Source organism: Protobothrops mucrosquamatus, unplaced genomic scaffold (assembly GCF_001527695.2).
Source record: "Protobothrops mucrosquamatus isolate PMUCROS unplaced genomic scaffold, P.Mucros_1.0 scaffold350, whole genome shotgun sequence".
Taxonomy (NCBI): Eukaryota; Metazoa; Chordata; class Lepidosauria; order Squamata; family Viperidae; genus Protobothrops; species Protobothrops mucrosquamatus.
In genome coordinates this window covers 89,608-100,535 of record NW_015386685.1, presented here as the reverse complement: position 1 = coordinate 100,535, position 10,928 = coordinate 89,608, and the positions used below count along the sequence as shown (strand labels likewise).

General features: G+C 36.7%; 1 protein-coding gene across 1 annotated transcript in view; it reads right to left on the bottom strand.

Moving 5' to 3' along the window:
- Window positions 1–3,610: 3,610 nt before the first annotated feature.
- Window positions 3,611–10,928, bottom strand: part of LOC107287085 (1,25-dihydroxyvitamin D(3) 24-hydroxylase, mitochondrial) — a 15,503-nt gene continuing 8,185 nt past the window's right edge. Inside the window, exons 8-12 of the mRNA XM_015815545.1 lie at window positions 10,296–10,462; window positions 9,576–9,654; window positions 7,687–7,878; window positions 6,102–6,213; window positions 3,611–5,536 (exon numbers count right to left, since the gene is read on the bottom strand). Coding sequence (XP_015671031.1) covers window positions 5,490–5,536; window positions 6,102–6,213; window positions 7,687–7,878; window positions 9,576–9,654; window positions 10,296–10,462 — 597 coding nt within the window. The 3' untranslated portion in view covers window positions 3,611–5,489. The remainder of the gene's footprint in view (window positions 5,537–6,101; window positions 6,214–7,686; window positions 7,879–9,575; window positions 9,655–10,295; window positions 10,463–10,928) is intronic.

Genomic DNA, 10,928 nt, shown 5'->3' with positions numbered 1-10,928 from the left:
ACCCATCTCTCTCAGAAATGCATATGAATTTGTATCAAAGTACATTGTGTGGGTAAAGTGTACCAAAGAATATTTTGTAATATGTTATTATTTAGGTAGAAAGAAAAGAAAAATAAAATAATAAAATAAAATAAAACTGATATTTTATTTTATATATATATCATCTTGGAGATTCACCTCCTTATGCTTCTGTCAGCTTCTGTCAGCCCATCTTACTTTTGTCTTTTTTCTCAGCAAAGAGGTACACATCTCAGAAAATATTTGTTTAAAACTAATCCCTCTTTTCCTATTAAGAATCCCAGATGGTCCTGGTGCATTCTTAAGAATAAAGATGATGCTAGAGATTCCATGGTTGTCAACTTTCAAAAAAAGGGACTTCCTTTGCCTTATTTAATTTTCCAGCTCCTGGGATCTATCATTTCTGGACATTATTAGTATATTGAATTTTAAGGAATAATTGGAAATCAGATTTTCAAATGCAGATAAACAAACCAAAAACAAAGCTAGGTATTTCTTACACTGAGATTTTTAATTTAATCGAAGAAGAAGAAGAAGAAGAAGAAGAAGAAGAAGAAGAAGAAGAAGAAGAAAGAAGAAGAAGAAGAAGAAGAAGAAGAAGAAGAAGAAGAAGAAGAAGAAGAAGAAGAAGAAGAAGAAGAAGAAGAAGAAGAAGAAGAAGAAGAAGAAGAAGAAGAAGAAGAAGAAGAAGAAGAAGCCGCCACCATCAGGTTATTGCTGATGACCACATAACCTGATCTTTCAATTCTTCCAATGTGCACCCATCACCTCTGTAACTGAGTCAATCCATGTTGTTGCTGTTGGCCTTTTCTTCTGTTTCCTTCCACCTTTCCCAGCATGAGATCCTTCCCTAGAGAGCTAGTTCTTCACATAATGCATCTGAAGTAGGACAATTTGAGTCTGGTCATTTGTGCTTCAAGTGAGAACTCTAGGTTGATTTGCTCAATGATACATTTGTTTGTTATTTCGACAGACTCACATGCCTTTATTTTCAGCACCAAAACCTATTCTCTCTCTTTCCCTGCCCACTTGTGGTAGCATTTCTTAGAAATGCTATTGGACATGCATCCACAGGAACCTTTATTTGGTATCCATGATTACATGAACATAGTGCGTCCAGATTTGGGTGTTTAAAGTTAACGTTGTAAGGCTATAGGACTGGGAAATATTTCCCACTCAAATCAGCTAAAGTTGGAATGCTGACAAAAAATAAGTCATGACTAGTGAGAAGCAAGAGGGAAATGGAGACATAATCTGGGATTACTAGGAAAATGCTGTTTTAGAAACTAAGCTTTAAGGGCAAAGTATTCTACTGATTATGTACTATCAAGTTGGCATTGACTTTTAGTGATTCTATAGTTAGATACTGGAGATTTCTGTCTGTCCCTAACTATCAGTCACAAAGAATGTCCTGTTTGACTTCTTATATTCTCCAGTTGTATTGCTCAAATAATACTTTAATGGCCTGTTAATTGTCCTTTGGCCTGACCGGCTAAGCTGCTGTAAGGTGATTTTAAAATCAAGTCATGCCTACTTTTGCAGATGATCAAGTGGAAGTGCCAACTATTGCAACAGAAGTGGACATCTTGCTTGGTAAGTAAAAATGTTATAAATAGATCCAAAGGTATAAAAGGTTCAACTCTGTGGAGGTCCAATCTCACTATGAGGATCAAAGGTGAGAAAGTATGGTGAATATTTAAAATGCTTCAGGTTGTAATTCTACCCAGATAAGTTCTAACTATGTTAATGAGCATAGCTCGTGTGTGTGTGTGTGTGTGTGTGTGTGTGTCTGCATGTGTGTCTTTGTGTGTGTGTGTCTGTGTGGGGGTGAGGCAGAGAAAGCCTACTATTCCAGTATTTGAGGGGCTGCCACAAAGAAGAGGGGGTCACGTTATTCACCAAAGCACCAGAGGGCAGTACAAGAAACAATGGTTGAAAACTGACCAAAGAGAGAAGCAACCTGGAATTAAGGAGAAACTTCCTGACAGTGAGGACAATTAACTAGTAGAACACTTTGCCTTCAAAAATCATGGGTGCTCTATCACTGGAGGTTTTTAAGAAGAGACTAGACAGTCACTTGTCTGAGATGGTATAGGTTCTCCTGCTTGAGCATAGGGCTGGACTAGAAGACCTCCAAGGTGCCTTCCAGCTCTATTCTATTCTATGTCAGGAAAAATTTGATTCTCCAGTAAAAATCTAAATGGCTTTTAAAAAATTTGGTATTCAAGATTTGGGATTCAGTTAAGTTGCTTGGTAGGAATTTTCTTCTATGAAGTCATTTAGAAGACAAGTATTGCACCTAATATGGACTGGAATAACATGCAAATCTATTATTACTGGGAGGAGAAAGATTAGGTCTTCTCACAAAAGCTTATGGAAGAGATAGCACAATCACTACCTTTTTAAAATTGTCCTAAATCATTATTTTAAATAAAAGTAAATATCAGGCATATTTACAGGGATGCTTATAGGTCCCATTAGGATGGAAGAAACATTCTTGGCCACTAGATTGGCTTCTAATAAATCTCACTTAATGATGTATTAAACACTTATCTTATTCCTCTCTAATTAAAAATCCTACTGATAGTGTTAGCTTTGCACACTTTTGAGACTAGGTTTGCCTACCAACTCAACAGGGGATCATGGGGCGAACCATTTTTGTTTAGCTACCCTTGAGATGAAAGTAGTAGTAGATGAAAGAAGAATATATTTATTGGTAAGGATCCACATTCAGCGTGTAGTATTTCAGGGACAAAATATATGGGAAAACCATAACCTGAATCTGGAAAGTGAACTGCTCTTCCATAGAGAAGCATATCAAACTGGACAGGCTGTCTTCAACTTACAGCCATTCATTTAGCGACCATTCAAAGTTACAACAGCACTGCAAAAGGTGATTTACAACCAGTCCTTGCACTTATGATTGTCACAGCATCCCTATAGCATGTGATCAAAATTTGGATGCTTGACAACCAGCATGAAGTTAAGACGTTGCAGCGTCCCAGGTCATGAGATTGTTTGTGACTTTCCCAGCCAGCTTCTGACAAAGTCAATGGATTCACTTAACGACTGTGGTGAATTACTTCAAAATTGCAATGATTTGCATAACAGTCATGGCAAAAACAGTCATAAAATTCTGGTTCCAAGTGTGGTTATAAGTTGAGGATTACTTCAGCATATCTGACAGATGTGTTTATGAGTTAGACTAAGTTATAAAGTTATAGAGTTACTGCTCTTGATGTCCAATTTTCAATGACATCAATCCACATCCTAGGAATACTTCCTCTTTCTTTTCAGCCAGAATATTAACTCTTATTCCAATTCTGATTTGGAAATAGTTATTTATTAGTTAGTTAATTATCAGTTCAATTATATGAAATGGAAAAACAGTTTTATTTTGGGGTGGTGGTGGTTGTACTTGTGTTATGTCGACTGTTTGATTTTTCAAATGAGATTTGGATTTGTGAAAGATGTTTAAGGGAAATAATTTTTAAAGAAATCGCAACATCGTAATTCTGTACAAATCTTGTATTCAGTGCAAAGCCATTTTGAATAGACAAAAGTATCACAACTACAAGCAATTTCTATTAAAAATCTTTATAAAGTGTACTAATCTTGAAGAAGATACTCGACATGGATTACATTCAGTGCAAATAAAAAAATCATATCCACAAATTCTTTTTATTACAAAATTCTCAGAAGAGTGGATTTAAATATCAGTGATGAAATGGATGTTAAAATTTGTTTTAAAAAAAACAAAGAAAAAATAAGCTATGACAACTCTTCAAAATATAGAGGTCTTAAAAACACATTTACTTTTTTAAAAAAAAAACCAAATACAATTAAAAACACGTAAAAACAAAATAAGAAGGAAACTTTATCAAAAGGAATACAAGAAAATACCTGGGAACTATAATCCTTATATTCTATGGATTTCTGTAAGAATGATGTTCCAATCTGCATAAATTGTAACATATCAGTGTGAATTTGGAAACTTAAACGGAGCCCTGCTGGAGCAGACTGATTGTCTAATCAGAGCAGCATCCTATTTCCGACAGTGGCAGCTCACAGACCCGAAAGTCGGGTGCAGAATGAATCACAACTTGTTGCTCTCAGTTCAGAGATGGAGAACCTGCCAGGAACTTTACAACATTGTACCGAAGAATTTGTTTACTCTTGTTTTAAAGGCGGTTAAAAGGTCAAGATCACATCTGGCAAGTCCAAGACATATTGCTGATTGTGGCAAAGGAAAAGATAGCAGCCCATCTCCCTCTGTTACCCTCCATACATGAAAGCTGACAGATAGCTTAAAGGTGGAGGAAAGCTTGTGGGGAGTGTCTACATTGGAGAGAAAGGAATGGCTATTGCTCCCCACAATATCGGCCATTTGAGGAAGTTGCACTGATTTATCTACCGATGGCCTCAATTCTTCAGTTAGCCAAAGTAAAAAGTTATAGGACCTCGTTGGACTGTTGCAAATAATTTAGGAGCTGGATTTGATTTGGTGAGAAATAAATTGTACTGGTCTGCTGGTATGATCTTATTCACCTCATATAGGGAGTCATCAAGTGCACAGTTCATTGTGTCCAAGCATAAGTTATTTGTTCTGTTCTCCAAAGTATGCATCACCTTGAAGGGCTCATAACGATTTGGGTGGTCTGCATTCTGTAATGTGACTCATTGTTCTGTCTGCCTGGAAGCCTGTGTGTGTGTGTGTGTGTGTGTGTTTGTATGTATGATATTTCTCCATACATAGTTGCTGAGTTTGCTAAAGGGGCCAGTAGTTGTAACAATGAAACATCAGAGAGAAGCAGACATACTTTGTTTTGCAAATACAGCCCTTTAGCATTTCTACAAACCCTGCATTGATTCCAGATTTCTTGTCACCATAGATTAACACAACTCTCCTGCTGAAAGGGTAGTACTTCTATTGTCATTCTTCCCTTTATGGATATCTAACACAGTCCATCCCGTAGAATACTTTCCGTCTCTTTGCAAATTATGTTCACCCTCTTGCAGACAAAGGTCTTCCTTTAAAATTCCATCAGGACTTGGGGAGAGGCGAAACAAAACTTCTCCCCCAGCGCTTCCACCCTGAGGTTAAGAGTAATCTCAGAGTTTTATTCTATCACTTTGTGATTACTGTTTTCCTACAAACGTTAACAGCATGGGTCGAGAACTGTACATTTCACAGCAGCAGATGAAGAAAAATGGACTTTTCTTTCATCCCAAGATTAGGTGAAAAGAACTACTCTTATCTGCCAAGTTTGTAATTCTGCCATTCTTCTACTGTATACCTTTGGAACAGGTATAGCTTTTACAATAATATGAAGTGACTGCTTAGGTGTGCTCAACATAGCTTGACTGATTTGCCTTCAAGCTAGCTTTGGATTCCTGCTGTTCTGTCCTTGCTGTTAACACACATCGCTCAAAATATAGTTAGACTCTAGCAGGATCTGGGAATCCAAAATTCAAGAATGCTGTCTATCAAAAATGTCAGCTGTTTCTCCGGTTGAATCTATGGGAAAACAAAGAGACAACTTAATCAATTCTTCAGTTCAGGAAGAAAAGAGAAACAGTTATATTAGTACTTTTGTTTACAAATATATATTTATGAAAGGCCTTATTAAAAAGGCCTTAGGCAAATTAAAAAACAACAACTGAGATTAAGACTTTAAAATGTCCTACTTATTTCATTCCTATGTGTATTTGCACAAGGAATCTTCAGTCCATATATCAGATTTAAGTAATTTAAATCTTTTAATTATTCGATTATTGCACCTGGAGATGGATTCTGTACTTGACAAAATGAATATCTATCATGGCCCAAATGTTTATGTGTGTTTGTATATGCTTTCAAAATGTAGGATGCTGACAAATTGCATTGTTTTCCTCCTTTCTTTTCTTTCGTCACCCATCTGCAATCATGAGGGCTAGAAATTTCCTTTTCAAAAGCGTGAAAGTAGAATTACTCTTAAGAGTTGCCAGTCATCCTCATTTTATCCCTGAAGTTTCTCTCTTTTTGACCTTTAAAGATCACCTTAAACACATAATTAACTCCATAACGGAACACTAATTTTTACCTTGTCGTCGTTTGAATGCAATGGGAAGTTCTCGGTTGGGGATGAGGATTCCTAAGTGAAGAGCTTCTACCGGCTTGTCGTCAGTAGCTACAATCTGATACTTCCGTATAAGCTGTAATACAAAGAGAAAAATGTTCATTAGAGCCTCCCCAACCTGTAATCAAGATGTATTCTGAGTTGGGGAACCTGTCAGTTAAGCAAAATATAGAGTCTGTGTCAAAGTTTAAACCCCACAGGCAGTAACAGCAGGAAAATATGATACAGTAAAGTTCATAAGGCTTTGAAAAGTTCACCCCTTTCAGTAAGAGAAATAAGCAATATTTTTAGGTAGGAAGGATTGTAGCAATGCTTTGTATATCATTTGGTCACTTCTCCAGCACAGAATCACAGAACCCTAAAATTAGAAAGGATCTTCTGATCCAATCCTTTGTTGAGTGCAGGATCACTATAGCACCTCTGATAGATGACCACCCAGCCTCTGTTGCAAAGAGAGTCCTCCTCCTGAATTTAATGAAAAATTGGAAGTTCATCTTGTCAAAAAGACAATTCACCCTTCAGTACAAAGGGAAAAGTTGCTCCAAATTACCCTTTCGGTTCTTTCAGCAGGGCTTGCCCAGAAAAACCTTGCCCAGATTGTTTCTCAGGAGATCCTGGGCCCCACACTTCATTTAAGAACAACTGTAAGCTGTTCTATAACATTTTAAAAAATCAACGTTGATGTATTAAAGATTGTAATAAATTTCCACTAATATTTTAATAATTTAGCTTAAAGAAACACAAAGCTTGCATTCGCTGCTCTTCCAGGCTCTTCCTCCAAGGTGATGATAAGGAGAGAAACCAAGAGTTTCTTCACCCATTGAAAAATTAACCACAGCTAAGTTCTACCTTTAAACCTTGAGCTGTGAAAACTAGCCAATTTTGCAATCTGTGCTTGTTTCTTCTAATACACTTTAAGATTCATACACAAGTTGGATTCAGTTGATGTAGAGAATTATGAAGAATGCAAAACCAAAGCAGAAGCATACCTATATCTTTCCTTGTGGCCATGTCTGAAGAAGAACATTAAGCTCAAGCATTGCTATGCTACATGCAAAGCTGCTATATTCTCTGCTTTGAAAAAAAAAAAAGCCTTAGGCTCTCAGATCTCTGTCTCTCAAGCTAAATACCATAGGGGATTAACAAAATTGCAGTGGAGAAGGTATGTAGGTATAGGTAACTTATATGGATGTCAGTCTTCCAGGTAAACCAGATAAGAAGCACAATTAGAAGAGTTAATTCTACATTATTGTAAGGCTACTTTAACAGACTCTTGCAAGTCTGAAAGTACAAACTTCCCACCATCACTTTTAACAGTCTGATCAATTGAGGCAGGTCTTTCTTAAGTTTTTTTCTCAGACCATTAACTGACTGTGGGTTCTTCCCTCTCTTGTCTGATAGTTCCCTAAGTAGCATCTCTTTCCTTCATTCTCCAAGATCATCCGCACATTCCATTACAATGGAATACATTTTTGCTGCCACAGAATGCTTACTCTTTTGTACAGATTAATGGGGGAGACATATGTATCTAACTTAACTGAATGCTTACCCAACAGAGAGCTAGCTGAAGTTGCAGCTCTGCCAGTCGGCGCCCAACACACATTCTTTTTCCAATGCCAAAGGGAGCATGAGAAAATGGATGGATGGTTTTTTGCAACCAACGCTCTGGCTGAAACTCACTCCAGTTACTGAAATATTCTTCATTGCATCCCAGAGCGTAAGTGTTAATCATCAACACAGTCTGTAAATACAAACACAAATACACAAAGTGTATTTACAAAGCAGTGAGAAAAATGTCAAATGAGTGGAGCATGCAGCATGGACATATTTTGCTTCGGGGGGGGGGGGACACTCAAGGAAGTTGCCTATAATGAAACATTGATGCTGAACCCAAAGTAGATGCGTATCACAATCCAAAGGAAAGATCATAGTCAACAACAAGAGATAAAATTATGGCCAGAATTTTCAAAACTTCTTGCAATGAAGATATATTTTCAGTGAATTAAAACAGGCAGGATTTTAGTTCTTTGGAGAAATGGCAAACTTAGGGAGAAAAATACAGGATTGTTTCTCCTCTTTACAAGACAAGTTAAATGAGATTTAACTTGACTTGGAGTCATTTTTAGGATCAGGATCAGATTTCAAACATGTTAAGTAATGCTACAGAAAACAGAGATTTCCATACCTCTAAGAAATCAAGGGCAGGCCTTATAATTTAAGATAAAAAATTTAGGAAGGGCAATGATGTGAAAATATGTTTTATTATTTTACTGGGCTGATCACTAAGGGAGGAGCTGCACTGGTTAAATGTCTGCTTATATATACCAATCATGTTCACATAGGGCAATTAATCTGCTTACTGAATTTACTTATTTTCTGAATTCACTCAATACTTTGAATCTAATCAAACAAACTTAGCTTGCATAAGGAAAAAAAATCATTATCTTCATCAAGTTAACTCTAACCAGGTAGAATGTTATTGATAACCTCTTGAATAAGCTGGTTAAGGAAGTTGTATTAAAATAGCGACTATAAAGCAACATGGATATCAAGGCAGCTGTCATTATTCAATTTTCCCAAATACCCCCACACAATGATACAATGAATGCTGGCTGAGCAGAATTTAAAATAAATACGATCTACAGTTTGCTCAGTGGCCTCTTAGTAATATATTTGGTCTGAGGACCTCAAGTGTGTGATGGAGCCCATTTTTGGGTTATGCTGAGTGATGTTTTTCTAATTTTCTCTTGGTTGTTCTGTTTCATCTTTTTTTTAAATGTACTTTTATTATTTTTCATATTGTTAGACACTCAGAATCATGTACTTGAGATAAGGTGGCCTAATAAATCCAGTAAATGTCCATATCAGAGAAAATTGCTGTTATCTGATCAAGAAAAGCTAGATATTATATATGTATATTATAGCAAGGAGCCACAGACAATATTTTGTGGGTGTGAGTAAAGGCCGAAATGGATAAAAGCTGGATGTCATACATATGGATAGAATAAGGATGATTTTTTTCTGCATTTTGGGGACTGAGGGAGATAAGCGTTTTTTCTTCTTTTGCTTAATTGATGTTAAACTCAATATAGATCTTACATTACATTTTGTGTCTATTCCCAGCTCATAATGGAAAGAAATCATGTGAGAAAGTGCTACCAGAAGGTGTAAAATGATATTTTTTGAGTCAGCTTTGAGTCAGTTCCTGTATATTTAAGAGATTTGAGATTTAAAAGCAATTTCAACACTATGCCTGGCATATATCATGACACAAAGATGATCAAGCATTTGACTTCCAACCATTGACATGCTAGCAAGTGTGATAAGATATAAGGCCAATCACATTTTGCATCAATGCTGTTGTTGGCAGCAAAACAAAAGTTATACATTCAACCATTTAATCAAAATAAATTACAGTAGGTGGTAGAAGTCACTTACCCCTTTTGGAAGAGCATAATTCCCAAGGACTGTTTCTTTGTCAAGGGTTCGTGTGGTAAACGGCACAGAAGGTGTTAACCTACAGTAAAATGGGATAAGTACACTTTATTTTGGGGGGTGGATGGGTGTCAAACCTATCTATCAAGGGGTACACACCTTATCAGCTGAACTATACAAAACATCCAGAGGTAACCCAAGTGACTTTCTAAACCTGTTGCTCAGAGCATCATGAATAAGCTGGTTAAGGATGTTGTGTTAACATCCTTATTTTAGAAAGGTTTGGCGTAAACATTTCAAAATTCTTTTGGTTTCTCACTTTTCACAGCAGAGAAGACCCTTCCAACAAAATTGCTACATATTTTACAGCCTGGGAATGAACTTTAAAGTAGGTGTGCCAACCTTAGGAAGGGTCCCTTCTGAGCCTTTTGTGTTGTCTATTATCCATCTGTGGGCTGTGCTATCTCTTATCTGACTGTTCCCTAGGTAGCATCTCTTTCCCCTGTCTCCCAAGATCTTCTCCACATACCACTACACCATGCTCTTTGTCCTCAAACAAGGAGAAAAAGGTGGCCTAGGTGGAATTTCAGCCTGTTCTATTTAGGTATCCATCTTACATCAGCCTTCCTTTGAGCTATCAACAGTTATTTGAATTTTTTGCTCTACAGCTGCCAATTCAAGGGGAAAGAACAATTTTATTCTTAGGTTTGTGAATCAGTTTACCTCATTGACTCTTTCAGGCATGCCTTCAAATAAGGCATTTTTTTCAGGTGTTCACAATTTGGGTCTTCTCCAGGTGAAACCACATTCTGTATTTCCTCAAACAGTTTTGCCTGGACATCTGGCTTGCAGGAGATGTTGTACAGAGCCCAAAGTAAACTGTTGGCAGTCTAAAAAAAGCAACAGAAATCACTCTGAATACTAGCAAAAGAAACCTAAACACATCGTGCTAAAAAATGATTTTGTTTTATAGGGAACTTTGGTAGGTTAAAAAACCTGAACTTGCTCTTACCCAAGGAATGTGAAGACACTTAAAAACATTAGGCTTTACAATTTAGAGAAACATCTGTGACCCTACAATTTGGAGATTGATGAAAACAAGAGATCAATAATCTGAAGTCCTGAGGCCACAGAAGCTTCTAAAAGCCTCAGTTACCGAATTACAAATTTGTAATGCAGCCGAAAAAATATTATTAAATGTATAATTGTATGGTGTTCACATTAACTATTTAATTTTAATTAACGAAGAAAATAAAATTACACTTTTTGTCCAGGTCCCATCCATTATTGCTTCTGATGTGGTTCCACTCAGTGGAATTTTATATTCACAAAGATTTGTGTATGTCTAATGTAAGA